The sequence below is a fragment of the Dipodomys ordii genome, unplaced genomic scaffold, assembly GCF_000151885.1.
Source record: "Dipodomys ordii isolate 6190 unplaced genomic scaffold, Dord_2.0 Scaffold27, whole genome shotgun sequence".
Classification (NCBI taxonomy): Eukaryota; Metazoa; Chordata; class Mammalia; order Rodentia; family Heteromyidae; genus Dipodomys; species Dipodomys ordii.
The window spans coordinates 10,662,747-10,681,847 of record NW_012267243.1 but is presented as its reverse complement, the minus strand read 5'-3'; the positions used below and the strand labels follow the sequence as shown (position 1 = coordinate 10,681,847).

Genomic DNA, 19,101 nt, shown 5'->3' with positions numbered 1-19,101 from the left:
GTAGTGTTTGATATGGGTGCTCCAGGATTTGGTACATAGACATTTAGAACTGTAATATCTTCCCGTAGGAGAGATCCCTTTATTAGTATGTAAATGTCCTTCTTTATCTCTTCTCACTAATTTTAATTTGAAGTCTATTTTATCTGACATTAGGATTGCAACTCTGGCCTGCTTATGGGGGCCATTTGCTTGGCAGCTTTTTATGCCGGCCTTTCACTTGCAGGATATGTTTGCTTTTGTGGGCAAGTATATCTCTTGAAGACAGCAGATAGATGGATCTTGCTTTTTGATCCAACTTGGCAATCTATGTTGCCCCATTCGTAAGGAAATGGAAAGACCTGGAACATATCACATTAAGTGAAGTAAGCCAGACCCAAAGAAACATAGGTTCCATGGTTTCCCTCATTTGTAATAACTAGCATGTGTCTAGGATAGTCCTAGCAGAGGATCACAATAGCTCAGTAGCTATGTACATATGACCATATCAAATGATGCTAATCGAAATGAACTCCAAGATACGGAAACAAGAGGATTTTTGTTGTTGTTGCTTTTACTGTATATTTCTTTTTTTCCCTTTGGTTAACACCCTGTTGCTGCTGTTTTTTATTTTGGTACCCTGTCTTATATATACATTTATCTGATTTGGGGAAGGGAAGGGGAATAACAAAATGGTGAGACAAAGGACAAAGGGTGAACCAATGCAACAGCAATACCCATGAGACATTATGTTGGAAATGAACAGCACAACTTGGGGGAGGAAGAATCTGTGGGAGGAGGGAAAGTGGGAGAAAATGAGGGAGGGGGTAACAATATTCAACAAGGAATGTACTCATCCCCTTAGATATCTAACTGTAGCCTCTCTGTACAACAGCTTTACAATAAAATTAAATTTAAAAAAGCCACTTCCCCGCATTAGTTAAGAGTCACATTTAAGCTTAGTTACTTTTCTTCTCTACAAATATAATTTCCATTCATATGCATACTAATAATGAACTGAGTGGTCTATGTTTTCATGCTATTCTATTTTCCCTATTTATATTTCATCAACCATCTTTCTCACAAAAATAGCAAATCTCAAAAAGTGCCAATTAAATGAATTGGCAACGCGGAGCTGACAAAGATGAAGAGTTTCAGTAGATCACGTGAGAGTGGACGTGGGGCCACCCCAGCTCTGAGGGTCTCGGTCAGAATGCCTCACCTTCGCAGATGCGTGTCTCCTCGCTCAGGTAGTAGCCCTGTGGGCACTCACACTGGAAGCTCCCGAAGGTATTGATGCAGTTTCCACCCTGGCAGAGCCCCGGTAGCTCCTGGCACTCATCGATGTCTATACACGGAGAGGTAGTTCACTTAGCATGGACACCATTGTGAAAGACAATGGCTAGTATCAAAGCTTTACAAGAGCGAATCTCCTAATGTCTATAAGCTTTTAAAAGCTGTTTTACTGGCATGTATTAGTTGTACAGAAGGGGTTTCATTATGATATTTCCATATATACATACAACATGCCCCAATCAAACTTTCCCCTCCACAGTTCTCCCTCAACTCTTTTCCCCTTCTTTTTTTTGTTTTGGTTGGTCATGGGGCTTGAACTCTGGGCCTGGGTGCTGCCCCTGAGCTCTTCAGCTCAAGGCAAGCACTCTACCTCTTTTCCCCTACTTAAAGCAATTTCCAGATTTCATTGTTTTGTTTTTGTATTTTCATATCAAGTACTTCAACCATATTCATCCTCACGCACATCCTCCATTCACTCTTCCTCCTTACTCTTCTGTCCCTGCCACCCCAACACAGTCTATTTTACTTCCCTGTCACTCATTTTTTGTAGCATATATTAACATCTGTGCGTTTCTATGCATCCAAATGAACATCCACAAGGACAGAGCTGAATCTAACTACAGCCTGTCTTGATTTGTTGTAGACCTTTGACAATTTCTAGGAAGTGTGATTCAGGCAGACTGGGAAATGATTCAAGATGGAGGACAATGGTGAGCAGATTTCCCTGCAGAGTAAGTAAGTGGACATGAGATGGCTGCAGTGGACCATTACTTCTTGGTAAAGTGGTTGATTTCCTAACTGCAATCATGCTTAATAGTCATGGTGAGATTATACCACACCAACTCTTGTATCTGCTTTTTCTCTAAAATATGTTTTTGATGTCACTGAAGTCTAAGTGGAAGATGGTGATGAGATTACCTTCTAAGATGATGGTGATGGGGTTGGGTCTGAAGCCTTCACCTCCGGGACACAGTGTGTAATATTCAGCTACAAAACAAGGAGAGAGATTTGATACGTGTATCCTGGTGAAGTGGCTGTGACAATGAGCAATTTACAGCTACTGCTACACATCCTCAGTGGGCACCCCTATTTTCTCAGTGTGCTCTCAAGTACGTTTGTAGTAATGTGCATTACACTTCACTCAGAAACAAAAAGATGTTGACTTTATAAATGGCATACATAGTATTATAACAAAGTCTATTTTTTAAATTGTGTCAGTACTGGGACTTGAACTGAGGGCTTCTTGCTCTTGTATGGCTTTCTCACTCAAGGCTGGTGCTCTATCACTTAAGCCACCCAGCCCTTTGCTGGAAATAGGAGTCCCTTAGACTTCACTGCCTGGGCTGTCCTTGAACCTCTCTACTCAGATCTCAGCTTGCTCAGTAGTCAGGATTATAGGTACGAGCCAGTAGTTCCTGGTCAGAAATTTGTTTATAAAAATAAATTTACATTATAACTTTTTTTGGCTAGTAAACAAAAATGAAGTCTATAGTTTAGAGGTTTGGGCTCATGTGCACATCAGAAAATGTATGTCTCTGCTTAAAGGTACACTATATTTCAAAGACTTCATTCTATGAACAAAGGTTTCAAACTCTCTGAATCTAAACAACTAACCTCTGAGAAGTGGTTCTGGAGTGGCCTTCGTTGATGATATTGTGGAAAATAATAACCCTTCATATTTTTTTAAACCCTACATATTTTTTAAATCACAGAAAACAATAAAAATAGAAAAAGTCAGATTCCTTTTATGTAAAACACTCTTGGCTAGGTTAGCACAATCATGACACAGTTCAAAGGGTAATTCTTTCTAGTGTATGTTTTGTCTTCACTACTTCCTCTGTCCACTCCTCCCCCTCAAACCCAAGAAGGAAATGAAAACTTGTCCATAGATCCTAATGTGTTCTCTTCCCCATCTTCATCTTCACACTTACTGCTGTTGACAGGGGGACAGGTCTCGCAGGGGTTGCCCCAGGCCTTCCCCAGAGAGCAGCAGCAGGAGGAGCGGCTGACGCCCACCCCAATCTCTGTGTTGCAAGACAGACTTCCATCTCCGCGAGGACCGAACTTCAGGTAGCAGTTGCCCACACGGTTGTCTGCAGAACAACAAAGATTCAAATGATCCTTAAGGTGAGAACTCCTACTCAAATGATCCTTGTTAAGGTGAGAACTCCTAGTCAAATGATCCTTGTTAAGGTGAGAACTCCTATTCAAATGATTCTTGTTAAGGTGAGAACTCCTATTCAAATGATTCTTGTTAATGGTGAGAACTCCTTAGGAGGGGGTAAAAACGCTCAAAGAATGAAACTCTAACTTTTTAAAGGTATTATTAAAAGTTTATTTTAATCTTTCACATAAAACAAACTTCTTTCTTTGAACCTTTTCAGGACTGAGCCACCCAATAAATGATGACAGACTTTCTGATGTGAAAATCTATATAGATCGTGCATACTCGTGAAATAAATATGGTTAAGACTTTTCTCATTTGGGATGCACTGGATATTTCAATATAAACGCATGAAAGTTTGTGTTCTGAGTTTATGGATAATGGAAATAATCCTAGGGTTAAGTTCATCTGAAGCATGAACTAAGCAAATAAATACTGATAACCCCTCTCCTCCCCGGCATCTATGTTCTCTCATGATTTCATTGGACTTTCCATGGGGAGATTTGCAGGCTTTTGTGAACAACTTTTTATGAATTTAGAGCTAAGTAATAGTCAAGTGAATCTTACACTTTTGCTTATCTCTAGTTATAGTTACCACTTCGTTACACAACCAATCTTGATTCCAATGCTGCAAATACAGAGAATTCATAAATGTACAATTCTCTCATCTCTTTCCAGAGCTGTAGATCTTCCTGACAACTGCCTATTTGACTTCTCCTATGTCTAACATTTCTAAAAGCCCACCAGCTCTTGATATTTTTTCATGCACATACAAAATCAGCTCACCCTTCCTCCATGTTTGATGCATTTTCAATAAATAGATAATAGATGTTCTTTTTTATTTTTTAAAAACTTGTTCAGTTCTTAAACCTCAGGGCCATACTTAACCCTTCAGTTACTATGTAGTAAGGCCAACAACAAGGTTTTAAAACTCTGTCTTTAAAACACAGCTGGAATCTAATTGACCACATGTCACTGCTATTATGACCTGAAATCCAAATGTTATCATCTCTTTACCTGGACAATGCCAATAGCTTCCTAACTCATCTGGAGCTCGAACTAAGGGCCTTGTGTTCTGGCCCAGCTTTCTAATCACAGCCAGTACTCTACTAAAGCCACAGCTCCACTTCTGCCTTTTGGTGGAGGTGAGAGTTTCTTGGATTTGTTTTCTCTGGATTAACAAACTGTTTCTCAGACTTCAGCCACCAAAGCTCGGATTATGGGCACCAGGCCCACTTCCTGTTCTTAACCTAACCATAGTCCATTTGTCCTTCCATGGCCAGAAAAATATCCTCTTTATCTTCTCCTCTCAGCCACAATAAAAGCCAAAGTCCTTACAAGTCAACAAAGTAATTTTTATCTGTGGCTTCATATAAAATCATTTGGCATTTCTTATTATTTCTCATTTCTTAATCTTGGATGCACAGAGAGGAGTTGGCTCAGGGACCCTTCTTTGTATTAGGTCTCAAATTATTTTGTCCTTTCCTCTGTTTTGTTCATTTTATTCTCTATTCTTCTTCCTGACTATCCAAATATACTCTATACTTTTGAGGGGATGGAACTTGAATTTGAAGTGAGTTCCTCATGCTTGCTAAGCTGTCTTAGTAGCAGTTTTTTTTAAAAAATAAAAGCTTATTGTTACAAATGTGATATACAGAGGGGTTAGAGTTACATAAATCAGGTAGAGAGTATATTTCTTTTCTTTTTTGCCAGTCCTGGGGCTTGAACTCAGGGCCTGGGTACAGACCCTGAGTTTCTTTTTCTCAAGGCTAGCACTCTACCACTTGAGCCACAGTGCCACTTCTGGCTTTTTCTATTTATGTGGTACGGAGGAATCAAACCCAGGGCTTTATGCATGCTAGGCAAACACTCTACCATTAGATGGACAGTATATTTCTTTTTGGATAATGTCACCCTTTCTTTCATTATCGCCAAGTTTTTTCCCTCCTGTCCCCACCCATAAGTTGTATAGTTCATTTTCAACATAGTGTCTAGTGAGTAACCCTACTGCATTTGTTCACTCTTTTTCTCTCCATTTCTGTGCTCTTCCTTACCTCCTACAGAAAGATAAACAAGCCACATGAAAATGAAACAACAATAGCAACAAACTCCATTTCCTCAAGTTCATTTAGATAAAGATTATTTTATATTAGAGGCATGTAGACATTGTGCCTTTGTTAGTGACAATCTTGAGTCCTATCTCCAGCCCTGTTTTACATGGTTGTTTTTGATATAAGGTCCCCCATTCGTCCAAGACACACACCTGAGCCATAGTTTGCCTACTTTAGGCTTCCTCTAGTTGCTGGAATCATAGGCGTGTGCCTTTTAACTTTACACTATTGAGACAGTTTCTTTCTGTTTGGGCTTTTCTACCTGGGCTGGACTTGAATCTTGATCCTCCTATTCTCAGCCTCCTAAGTACATAGGACTTACAATGCTGCTAGTATTCAACTTTCACATATCTTCTTTCACAATATTTTCTGTTCCAATGTGTGCACCTTAGAACACATAACTTTTTCCCGTCATACTTTATGCATATCCTCTCTGTGGTCTCAGTGTCTAATTGACTCTCTAAATAAATCAATTCAGTTTATGAAAATGATTTCTAAATCCATGATAGCACAGGTATTCTGTAATCATAATCTTAAACATGTCTTTACTAATATCATTAGTATATATAACACAGACAGGAACTGCTGGTTCATAGATATTGGGTATACTTAGCATTCAATAAAGATGGTATCATTATTTACTTTGCCATCCAATGGACCTGCTTTTATATTTCTGAATAATTTGGTAAGAATTTACTGAGGAAAAGTAGTATAGAGAAAAGCACATTTTAATGGTCTCAGTAAGAATTCAATCATAGCCAACTCAAATTGCTATTCCGTATTTTCTTGATTTTGCAGATACTATATCCCAGATGATCGTCTGAACATGGCTGATTGCTTATCAGTTGTCATTTGCACAATTAAAAACAATCTAGAGTTTCTTAAAAGAAGTAATTTCTTCTTAAGTTAATTGCAGTAATCATGTACTACAGTTCATTACCAGGAAATCTTAAACATTCAGCTCTATATAACTCTATTTTTCATTTCATGTTCTTACCCACACAACCCACACCCGTGGGGTTCAGCTGAAAATCGGGTGGGCAGTTACACTCATAGCGACCAGGTGTGTTGACACAGAGGCCGTTGACACAGTTGATGGGATCTGCACACTCATCAATATCTAGAAGCATTAAAATGCCCGTGTTAACATCTTTATATTTCTGTTTCAAACAATTTAGTGTTTTGTCAATTCAATAAAGATTATTAGGAAGGACTCAATAAAATGAAGAGAACTATCTTAAATTCCTAAATATACTTAAAAACAGATTCCATGGATCAAGCCCATGATGTAACAATGTCATTTAGTGTTCTTAATGTTTCTGATAGTAATTAACCATCTTTGTTTAGTGTGTGTGTGTGTGTGTGTGTGTGTGTGTGTGTGTGTGTGTGTGTGTGTGTCCTGGAGCTTGAACTCAGGGTCTAGATACTGCCCTTGAGCTTTTGTGTTCAAGGTTAGTGCTCTACTACTTTGAGCCATAGCTCCGCTTCCAGCTTTGTGGTGGTTAATTAGAGAAAAGAGTTTCATGAACATTCTTGCCTGGGCTGGCTTAGAACCGTGATCCTCAGATCTCAGATTCCCGAGTAGCTAGGATTACAAGTGTGAGCCATTGGCACCTAGCCAGCATCTCAGTTTTGAGGAAGAAAAAGTTATGTCACTATTTGCTAAACTAAAATTACATGTATGTGCATATATATACATTCATATTTATAATACGTTCATGATTTAATAGCTTCAACTAGATATTTTAATAAAAATTTATCAAATCCATCTTCGCATCAGAATGCAATTTTCTTTTTCATAAGAACATAGTAACCAGAAATTGGAGACATTTTCATGTAGTGCAACCAATCTGAGCAGCACTGAGCTGGCAAGTGACCATACCTGTGCAGTTTCCTCCTGTTCTGTCCAACTCATACCCATCATCGCAGATACAGTGAAACATCCCAGGTAAATTATTACACGTTCCAAAGACACAAATATTTTGGAAGGAGCATTCATCAATATCTGAAGATTTAAGAAAAATTGCATGTTTACAAAGACATTTTAAAATCTGATTTAATTATATAACACTAATGAGCTTTTCTAACTCAAGATGTTTATGAGAGGTAAATTTCTTTAGCCACGTAGTTATGGAAAGCTAATGCTAACTCATGAAACACGAAAGCAGTATCATTTTTCTTTTTAAAAATGTAAATACCATTTTTTGTGATTAAGTATGTATCTAAAAGGTTGTGGTACTGGGGATCAAACGCAGGGCCTCTTATTAGGCAAGTATTTCACCATTGAGCTATAACACTTAGACCCTATAAATGTAATGTTTTAACTTTTGGGGGGTTATAATATATTTAAGAAGGAAAGTGGTGGCTGAAAGTTTAACAAATTCAAAAATTAAGCTTGACCACATCTAAAGAAAGAGATAGTAAAAGCAAAAAAAAATTCTAATAAATTAGTAAAAATACATAACCATTTTAAAGTATCAAAGATACCACTGAAATTAACTTTTTCTTGGGTGGCTTGATCTCAGGGTCTAGGCGCTATCCCTGAATTTTTTTTTTCCTATTTTTGCTCCAGGCTAGCACTCTAGCACTTGAGCCATACCTCTACTTGTGGGGTTTTTTGGTGGGGGGGGGGCGGGGAGGGAAGTTAACTGTAGATAAGAATCTCACGGACTTTCCTGCCTAGGCTGTCTTTATCAGTGATCTTCAGAGCTCAGCCTCTGAGTAGCTAGGTTACAGGCACAGGCCACCAGTGCTTGGCTCAAGTTTAACTTAATTGCTTCTTTTTTAAAATTTTATAACTGGATATGTTATCATAGGATCAGTTATAAGCAGGCAAAGAAATTTGCTCTTTATGTCATGGAATAAGGTGGTCCACTTACATACACAATCTTGCAAGTTTCTTTAAAATACATCTAAAAATATGAAGGTCATTATGAAACTCTCCCATGAGGTTATAGGTCCATGAATGAAAAGTTACCAGAGAGGACACAGCATGGGGAAACAGACCAAGGCACCATTTTTGAGACCTCAAAAGCTGGAGCGCAGTCAAATGGATCAAAAAGCCTAAGGGGGAAGAAGTTACACATGCCAACTTTGGTTGTCCTGTCAATTCAGGAATTTCTTCCCCTGGTAGTGGACCTGAGAAAACAAACAATTGTACAGGGAATAATGTGAAGAGTAACTGCTTAGCTCCACGGTAGGAAAAGATTGGAGAAGTACTAGAACACCTTTATGGAAAGAAAATTCTGTCCAGGTAAAAAGATTTGGTGTTAGCAACAGGGTTTGGCTACAACTCACTCACTCCTTTTCCAGGTCCTTGTCAAGCTGAGGTGGAAGACAAATCATCCACATTTCCTACTAATTGATTTCAGTGCTTAGAAGAAACCAGAACTGGGGGTAGGGGATCTAAATCTCACTCTACAGTTCCTTTGGATAAAATAGATTATATTCTATCCACTCTAGTGGGATGTTGTAGAAGCAGGCATGTGCTCAGTATCAAAAATCATCTTTCCCAGGTCTTAATATTCACCCCCTTGCTCTTATTCAATCTTCACTGCTGAGAATTTATGAAAACCTTATGGTCTTTTAGGTACATTTCCTTTCTTTAATGTCATTTGGGTGTCGGGGCATAGTTAGGTTATACTCTGAGCCAAACTGTGATCATGTTTCAGTTGTGTTTGGTTGACATTAATGGTGTATGTGCATACATTTGTACTGGTGCTTGCCTTAAACTGTGCATACAATTGCCTGTGACTGCCCAATACTGAGATTACAGGTGTACATTACCAAGTTCAGCTAAATTTCCTGGTTTTCTTTAAGTTTTTTGTGACACATAAGGTTTTTTTAATTCCCATGTCATATAGATTATTTTCAGTCTCTTTTCTTTCTTTCTTTATATTGCCTTCTCTGTACCAGACTAAAGCACAAACCGTATGGAATATGAACTGAGTCTTTAATTTGAACTGAATTTGAATTCCTTTTCTAGGACAGATGTACTAGTCCTATTTCTAGGGAAGGGGGATGACATCATATTGGAGGAGGAGGAGGAGTCATGTCTCTTAAGCAGTGAGGAAGTCCTTAATAAATCCTATGAAGAGGTTTCTAGCCACAGATTTATTGACTGCAGAGTCAAACGAGAACGTAAATATTAAAAACAAGCTACTAGGTGATTTGGATAACCATAATAAATAGTGGTGATCGAGGTAATAGCTCACATTTTATAAGCTGTACAGTTAGGCTGCTTGAGAAACAATGAAATGGTTAAAACAATAAAAGCAGAATGGGCCAGACTTCCAACTCTTTGGCTCCTGGCCAGGAAATCTTCCTAAGAGATGAAAGCTTCCTTCGTCATGATTCACGCTGTGAAAGTACACAAGCTCACGCGGGTGACGTCTAACATGTGCAACATGTGTGCACTGCTTCCAGGTGAGCCTGCTCCAGCCCTTTCGTGCGGCTCCCTTTGCTGTAGTTACTGTAGCTGGAAAAGGCGCGGGGCTGTGGGGACCCACCTTGGCACGACCTGCTGTCTGCGGCTGGAGTGAAGCCCATCTCACACTCGCAGCGGTAGGCCCCTGGGACGTTCAGGCACTGCCCATTTTCACAGAGATTTATGTTTTCTGCACACTCATCAGTATCTGCGAGAGATGTAAATTACATTTCCATTAAGTTTCACATTTCATGAAGCCATTTTCTTTTTCCTTGCCTCAAAACTCAATCCATTTCATTGGCTTGACTTGGTGCTCATGAACATGAAACACCAATCCATCTCATTCACTAAAAAGGGTAGACAAGACAATAACACAATCACTTAATCTACATCTTATTGACTGTAATGCAATTAACGAATATGTCCTCACTTGTGTCTTAGTTTCCCACGATACCCATCTGATGTGTCAGAATAATAATACCATCATTAGATACGATCAAGAACAATGGACCGTTTTTAAAATGTTGACTCACATGAAAACACTATGGTATTACTACTGAGCAACTTGTGCTCTGCCTAGTCCATGCTGAGTGAAATGGCAAGGGGGAAACCTGTCATGTTACCAGTCTTAGAAATATATTCTGACCTTAATCATGCAAACAGTTATTACTCACAGAACTTAAAGATGATTTACTTAGTTCTATGCTTCAGGAAAGAGCAGAAGTCAATGTGAACTGAGGGCCGTAGTGTGCCAGTTACATTGGCATGCACTTTTCATTGAGTTCATTAGGCCTGTGAGGTTCACAGAGGAAAACCCAAGGCTGAGATGAGCCAAGGGAGCTGTTGCACTGAGCTGGTATGTTGGCTGAGCCCAGTTCTCATTACAGATGTGTTTAATACCAGAGCCACACTCATTCCTTGACACACTAGTATAAAGGACAGGAAAGCTGCAACAGCCAAGACTTAAACGAAAGAGTTACAACTGAATAGACTTGTTTTCTCAAAGAGGCATTTGAATAATGCTAAATATACATTTTTTCATATCTAGAACTAGAAAAATATTGAGCCTGTCTTTTCTTTTTGAGCTTAAAGTGTGTAATGGACATCCACGGAGCAATAGTCCCTTATAAAGTGACACATATCCCTATTTTTGGCAAGCAGGATTATCTATTCTTCTTTATTTGTACAGTGAGATGATGTTTTGCCTTTAGGAAATGTGGAAGAACTAGAAGCTAAATCGAAGCTAATGTTTACGAAGCTTTTGAGAAGTATTTGTCTAAGACCTTCACTTGAATCACTCCACTTAATCCTTTTAAAATTTCAAGATAAGTTACCAAAACTTTGATAAACACATTAAATAACAGGGATCAGATAGATCATATGGCCAGTTTATAATACCATAGTTTTCCATATCGTACGTCTTGTGATGACACCAATATATGTAAAAAGACAAGATTTGAATCTAGGTGTTGTGATCCAGACCAATCTATATTTTTTCACTATTATGCTATAACTTAAGTAGTCATTGACAATACATGATAATAATAGATGTCACTATTTTAACTCAGGATTTTGTGTTTAATGTTTTATTCACTAACAGATAAGGTATGAAAAGCAGAGGTAGTTATTTTAGTCTTATTTAATACAGTTTTCTTTGAGTAAGGAAGAAATATGTATAGTGCTCCATAATAACTACATCAGAACTCACCTGGGGATTAACACTCACCTGAGCAGGTAAAGCCATCCCCAGTGAAGCCCTGAGAGCAGGTACATCGGTATGAGCCAGGAGTATTCACACACTGAGCATTTATGCTACACTGGTGGGTTCCATTAGAGCATTCATCCAGATCTGTGGCCAAGAGATGTAGCAATGAGGATGAGAAATGAAGGTGGGGCCTTTCAACACCCAGAAATAACGTTAACACAGCTTAATTTACATACGAATGGGTCAAATGGAGTGTGTCTTAGTTTATCTTCAGGGGCCAAAATATGAATTCAAAACATTTCATGAATTATTTATAGCAGTTCATAGAACACCACCTTTTATATTTCCATCTGACTTCTATGGACAGTAGATTTTTATTGCTAGTTCTCTTATGGAAAAAGACAATTCTGAAAATACTACTGAATTCTAAAACAGGATTAATTATCAGTTTTCAAGTTGATTTTATAGATGATTTTATAGTATGATTGTTGGTCTTACATAGTCCTTTGTCTAATACAGGAGACAGAGGTTAAGTACAGAAAAAAGTTTTTAATATGCCTTATAAAGGAAATTACCAAGGTGCAATCAGAGAATAAAAAGGGTATCTACTTTTGACTGCAGAAACAAGGAAAAAACCTCACGTGTTCATGGGTAGTTTTTCATCAAATTCTGACCCAAAGGAAGTTAGCTGACTGAACAGAAGTAGTAATGAACAGGAGTCAAGAAGTCCAGGGAAGAAATAAAGAAACACATAAAGGGGTACTTATAGCATGAAGCATGAAAATACAGGGCAGGAAAGTGTTGAGACTAGAGAGAGTATGGAATAAAGATGAGAAGGAAAAGGTAAACCTGGCTGGCAGATGAGAGTACTCACAGGTACTTGGACACTGTAAAATCTCTTATACAGGAGACAGGCCATCTTGTAATAGTTGGCCAGACTGACAGATGGGTAAGAAACACATAAAATGGAAACTAAAAGCCAGGAAAGAGTAGACATTTGGAACTAGTACAACGGGAGTGAGGATATATGGTTGAAAAGTTGTTAGATGAATGTCAGAAAAGTGGCTAGACTAGAAGTTGGCTGGTATACTTAATAAAGCTATCGTATGATGTTCTGTAGCTAAATTATTGGGAACTATGGTAATTTATATGGTATAGTTGGCTTATAAACATATGACAGGCATAACATTTGGGTGGATGGGAAAGTATACTCATATTAACTTGCATTATTGGGAAGAGATGTTAAGGCATTCCTGAATCCTTATTACAGGCCTATAAGCTTTTAATGAGAAATCACCACGGGGAGGTCAGTTCAACTTGCTTTCTTTTCTATCTTAAACTGACCTGGATAATTCTTACCAGATGGAAAAATGCTTTATTGGTCAGCCATGTGAAACACTGAGTGTATTAAACTGAATTGTGAATGACACCAATGGTAAAATCCAGTCCTCTACCTACAGCTATAAAGTACTTATTTACAAGACTCCAGGTCAAGAGCTATGCAACCTGGGGAAACAGCTCTCCTCTTCTTTGGAGTCCTACAACACACTCATATCTGTCTGAAGGAAGAATTATCTTCTAGTATCAGCCTGGTAGTACCCATGCACTACAGATCTGATGCTTGTGTAAACCAAACTTTCTATTTGCTCCATTTATTTTCATGGAGTAGCTACTTTGTCATTAACTTACTTATTTTTGGTGGTACTGGGTGAACTGAAAGGCCTTATGCTAGGCTTCTGCCACTTGAGCCCTACCCCTAGCCTTCACTTTCTCCGCTTTCTTTTTAAATTAGATTTATTTTTCAGATATAGTCTCACATTTTTGCTCAGTGTTGGCACTCTATGCCTAGCTTATTGTTTAAGATATCACTAACTTTTTGGATGGGATGGCCTTGAACTTGGATCCTCCTGAGTAGCTTATAGATGTATGCTACCATACCTGGACTTCACTGAGTTTTAAATCTCACTGATTAAGAAGAGCCTGGAAAACCAAAGTCAGTTATTTTTCATCAGATAGCGGTTTGGATCACTGGATGCACAGACAATAACTTTTTCCTAGGCATTACACAAGAAAAAAGCAGATGCCAAGGCATCCTTTGTAGTTTGACCATTTCTACGAAGGCTAAAACTACAGAATAGGAATTATTCCTGCATCTAAAGACTGTCTTTGATTTGTAAGAGCATAAATGGAAAGTAATATATTGTTACTCAAGTGTGTGGGTTAACAACCACAAAGATGATATTTGTTTACTTATTTATTGTTCTGGTAATGGGTCTTGAACTTAGGGCCTCTTGCTCTCGTGCTCAAGGCTAGCACTTTTAAGCCAGAACTCCACTTCTAGGTTTTTGCTAGTTAACTAAAGATAGGATGCTCATGGATTGTTTTTTCTGCCTAGAATGGCTTTGAATCTCCATCCTCAGATCTCATGAGCTACTAACACCTGGATAAGAAGTTCCTTTACCAGACTGTCCTCCCTTATCAAACTCACCAATACACTTGATGCCATTTCCCACCCAGCCTTCTCTACAGCTGCATTTGAAGCTGCCGGGGACGTTCAGACACGAGGCATGCATGTCACAGTTGTGGGCACCAATTTCACACTCGTCCACATCTGAAAAATCAGAGTTAATAAGAAATGAACACAAGCTTATTAATTGCAAATAGGGCTTTTAGAAGGTACAATCTATTTATTTGATTTTCTGTCAAAAATGAATAATGATATTGGAACTTTTATTTTTTGAGTGTTTTGTGTGGTTCATATACCGAGGGGTTACAGTTAGATGAGTCAGGTACATTCAGTACAATTGTTTTTGAACTGTTTTCCCTTCCTCTCTCACAATCTTTCCTCCCACCCCCATCCATAAGATACCCACTTCATTCTACACATAGTGTCTGGTGAGGATCACTGTTGTATTTGTTCCATCCTTTAGGTGTCCCCCCCCCCTTACCCTCACAAATACAAATGAAGTTACAAACAACACAAAAGGAAAAGAGAACAAAAACAGCAACAATGGCAACTAAAGAGTGTCTCTTATTTCCTTTTTTTTTTTTTTTGCCAGTCCTGGGTCTTGAACTCAGGGCTTGGGTGCTATCCCTGGGCTTCTTTTGTTCAAGGCTAGTGCTCCACCACTTGAGCCACAGCGCCACTTCTGGCTTTTTCTGTTTATGTGGTACTGAGGAATTGAACTCTGGGCTTCATGCATGCTAGGCAAGCACTCTACACTAAGCCACATTCCCACTAAGCCACATTCCCAGCCCTCTTATTTCCTTTTTTTTGGAGTTAATTTCATAGAATATTATTTTATATGGTCATAGTTATTGAGCCTTTGCTCACTACTCCTATGTTTAGCCTCTGTATGTTAATGATTAGGGTCCTATATAATTTATCATGTCCCAGTTTATTTGTTTTGGTCATTCAGTATATTTACTTACAGATTTATAGGCACATCCTAAATACCACAAATGAGGGAAACAATGCAGCCTACATTTCTTTGGTTTAATATATTTTCTAAGTCTTTCCATTTCCTTACAAATGGTACAATATCATTCTTTCTGATGGATAATGGACATTGTCTTGACCCATTCATCCATGGAGGGACATCTAGGTTGATTCTATATCTTGGCTATGGTAAACAACACTGCAATAAACGTGTTTGTGCTGGTGGCTTTAATTTGGCCTGGTTTGTGGTCTACTGGATAAATGCCCAGACCTCAATGTAAGGCCAGATACTGTGAAAATACTACAAGAAGAGGTAGGGGAAACCCTAAGCCTTCTAGACCCAGGGGAAAACATCCTAAATGTAGATCTAGAATCACAACAAATTAAAGAAGGTTTAGACACATGGGATTATATCACACAAGAGTTTCTGCTTTCCTAGCTAGCAGGATAAATAGAAAGGCCATGGATTATCTTTACTACCTATAATCAGACAAGGGCCTCATATATAATATATACTTAGAGCTCAAACAATTAATACCCCAAAAATAAACCCTCAAAACCACAACACCTCAATCAATACATGGGTTAAAGACCTAAAGAGAGACTTCTCAGAGGAAGAAAAAAGAATGTCCAATAGACACATGAAGAAATATTCAACATCTGCAAATCAAAACAACACTGAGATTCCACCTGATTCTAGTTAGAATGGCCATTATCAGGAAGACTAACAATAACAGTTGCTGGCAGGGATGTGGCCAAAGGGAACTGTTGGTGGAAATGTAAACTAGATATACCACTCTGGAAAGCAGTATGGAGGTTCCTTAAAACATTAAGCATAGAGCTTCCTCAATACCCAGCAATTCCATAAAGTACCATTTAAAATATAGAACTGCACAGAAACAAAGAACATTAACATCATTTGTTTTCAATTTTTAGACCTCAATACATAATTTGGCTTATGATTCAGACCAAACCAATCCTTCTTTAGCAGAAATTGATAGATTCATCTTTATAGGCATGAGATGCAGCAGCTGTGTGCCCTGGAAGCATGAACTTCACCCTTTCCCCATGAAGGACAGGAAAAACTCCATGGAGAGGACACCACGTTTTCACATGAAGAAAAATGTTATTTCCAAACCACAAGCTCTGCTATCCCCTCTAACTAACATTTGTCACAGATTTCCACAAAGATTGAAAAAGTCTCTTTTTTCAGTTAAAATACAGGCTCATTGAAGAAGTCTGACTTTAAAAAAAACATTCATCCATTTTTCTTTCAAAATTATATCACTTAAGAATCAATACAATATTTGTTCCAAAGTTTTTGTAAACTGTCACTTAGATATGTATTTCTAGCTTTGTTTTTGCCAGTACTGTGACTTAAATTCAGGGATTCATACTTTCACTTGTCTTTTTTGCTCTAGGCTGGTGCACTACCACTTTAGACACCTCCACTTCCAGCCTTTTGGTGGTTAACAGTAACTAAGAGTCTCGTATAGTTTTCTCCTCTGCTGGTTTCGAACATGTCCTCAAATTTCTGCTTTTTAAGTAGCTAGGATTATAGGTGTGAGCTACCACTGTCTGGAATTATTTTTTATATTTCTTTGAAAATATAAAAAAATGTCTCCTGAAACCTTGAAGAATGACCTGTAGGTGAGTCTGTACACACACCTGTACATATGCACACACAGATACAGAATCAGGTACCACATAGCCACATTCTGCACAATGACAGACCAGATATTTGACAGTGGTGATCCTGTGAGATTATACTGTTGTCTTAGTTTGTATAATTACCCTGATGTTTGCATGAGAACAAGGACAATGTTTCAAGACAAATCCTCATTACAAAGCAATGCATGATTGCATGTTTGTGTATTTTGTCTGCTTTATCCACTTTACTGATTATATGACCCATGCATATACAGTGGCTTCCCATCACCTCCTAGGTTCATGGCAAGCATATACAGCAAACCTGTTCTCACTACTAGCTCTGTCTTGGTGGGGTCAGCTCCAGGGATTCCTTGTAGCCTAAGCCTCTCACTGTCTACTTTGAACAAAATACCACGCACTTCAATTTGGGCTTTGAAGTGCATCTAGTGCAAAGCCTTCTCATGGCACTTTCTAGCTTCACCCTGTAGGGTTGCAACTAATTTTTGGAGAATAAAGAAAAGAAAAAGAAAAACAATTCAAGCAAGGAGAAGGGAAAATAAAAGTAACCAGAGAAAGAGTAAAGGGAAGAAGGTATGGTGGTTAGGAGTGTCTAAAAAGAACTTAAAGAGAACTGAAAAAGGACATAGAAATTAGGGTCCCTCCAAGTCTTTTGCTGCTCCTTCATGTACCAGCAAATAGTGCTGTGAAGGCCATTAGACACACAAAGGCCAACTCCACCCTACTCCGCGTGTCAGGACTCTCAGTTACTCATCACACACACACACACACAGTCACAGCCCCATCATGGGAATCTTCTTGAAGAGATGTGAAGGAAAGTGATGTTAAAGACTAACCTCTGAAACCCAAGAAGCTAAAGAACACAGCTTGCCACCTACCTGTGCATCCCGTGGTTCCCTTCTTCACTGAATAGCCCAGCTGGCAGTGGCAAATGAAGGATCCCTTAGTGTTCTCGCACTCCCCGAACATGCAGATGTTAGAGTTTAGGTCACACTCGTTCACATCTAGAAAATACAGTTGCAAGATCTTGGTTAGCAATTTAAAAGGGGTCTTTAAAACGGAGTAGCATATTACTGAAGCACACAGTATTTAAATTACAACCAATTGTCAATACTGGTATTACAAATAAATGATCTGTCCTTAAAGATATTTCCAAACCACTCTCCTTCCTTTTCAGATTTTATAATACTAGTAAAATTTTAAAAAAACTAATTTTGCATACCAATTGCATGGCAGGTCTACTCCTTAAGAAAAAAAATAAATGAAGAAGCTAGGCGTCAGTGGTTCATAACTTAATTCTAGGTATTCAGAAGACTGAGATCTAGAGGATCTCACTTTAAAGCCAGCCCTGTGGGAAAGTCTTTGAGACTCCATCTCTAAATTAACTAACTGGCAGAAATTGGTGATGGAGACATGGCTCAAGTGGTAGAAAGCCAGCCAAGTATAATTACGTTTTTCTTCTTTTTAAACAATGCTTAAATAGCTTTAGATTTTCCCCTACTATTTGTGTTGATTTAGCAGTACCCCATTCATTTCTCCTAGCTTTTCTAGATCTCCTTTTCAACAATGTTCCATTTAACCGCAGTACCTGAAGTTACAATTTTAAAAAAGCCTTTCTCTTTTCATGTTCACATGTGTGAATTTGAATGTGCATGTATGTATGTATCTGTCCTTTGCTTCCAATACCCACCTATGCACGTTTTCATGTCCATCGAAGCCATGAATCCATCGTAACAGAGGCAGCGGTACTCCCCAGGAATATTGGTACACTGACCACCGTCACAGGTGTCGGGATTGTTTTCGCATTCATCAATATCTGATGAGACACAAAGTTAACATCAAGTGAAAACAAAGATGCCTCTTTCCCTCTGCACTGTCTTTTCCCCAATCAGATAGCATTCTGAGCCATACTGGTTAGGTAAAATCATGTACGTGCAGTGTCAGTGGGGTTTTCCTCTATACCTGCACACGATCTCCCGTCAGGCATCAGGGCATAACCAGCAATGCAGCTGCACTCATAGCTTCCTTCTGAGTTGGTGCAGAGGGTGTCACAGCCACCGTTCATTATCAGACACTCGTCAATGTCTGTGAAATAACATTGGGAACACATTGCATCATGGCTTACTTCTTAAAAAAAAAAACTGGTAAATTTTTCTTCTGTTTAAACAGGCAATGCTCCAGTGGCTTTGGGATTTTCTTCCTACTCTTCATATTGAGTTAAAGGTGTACCATTTGTCTTTCTTAGTTCTTTTTGCTTCTTTCTTTCAGACAGCAACTCTACTTAGCTCCAGTACCCAACCATTAAAGAATTGTGAA

General features: G+C 38.6%; 1 protein-coding gene across 1 annotated transcript in view; it reads right to left on the bottom strand.

Annotated features, from left to right (window-relative positions):
- The window catches only part of Fbn2 (fibrillin 2), a 193,388-nt gene that overhangs the window by 41,524 nt on the left and 132,763 nt on the right, over positions 1-19,101 (bottom strand). The window contains exons 29-39 of the mRNA XM_013015529.1: positions 18,748-18,870; positions 18,476-18,601; positions 17,664-17,789; positions 14,167-14,289; positions 11,700-11,822; positions 10,056-10,181; positions 7,430-7,552; positions 6,545-6,667; positions 3,204-3,365; positions 2,191-2,259; positions 1,199-1,324 (exon numbers count right to left, since the gene is read on the bottom strand). Coding sequence (XP_012870983.1) covers positions 1,199-1,324; positions 2,191-2,259; positions 3,204-3,365; positions 6,545-6,667; positions 7,430-7,552; positions 10,056-10,181; positions 11,700-11,822; positions 14,167-14,289; positions 17,664-17,789; positions 18,476-18,601; positions 18,748-18,870 — 1,350 coding nt within the window. The remainder of the gene's footprint in view (positions 1-1,198; positions 1,325-2,190; positions 2,260-3,203; positions 3,366-6,544; positions 6,668-7,429; positions 7,553-10,055; positions 10,182-11,699; positions 11,823-14,166; positions 14,290-17,663; positions 17,790-18,475; positions 18,602-18,747; positions 18,871-19,101) is intronic.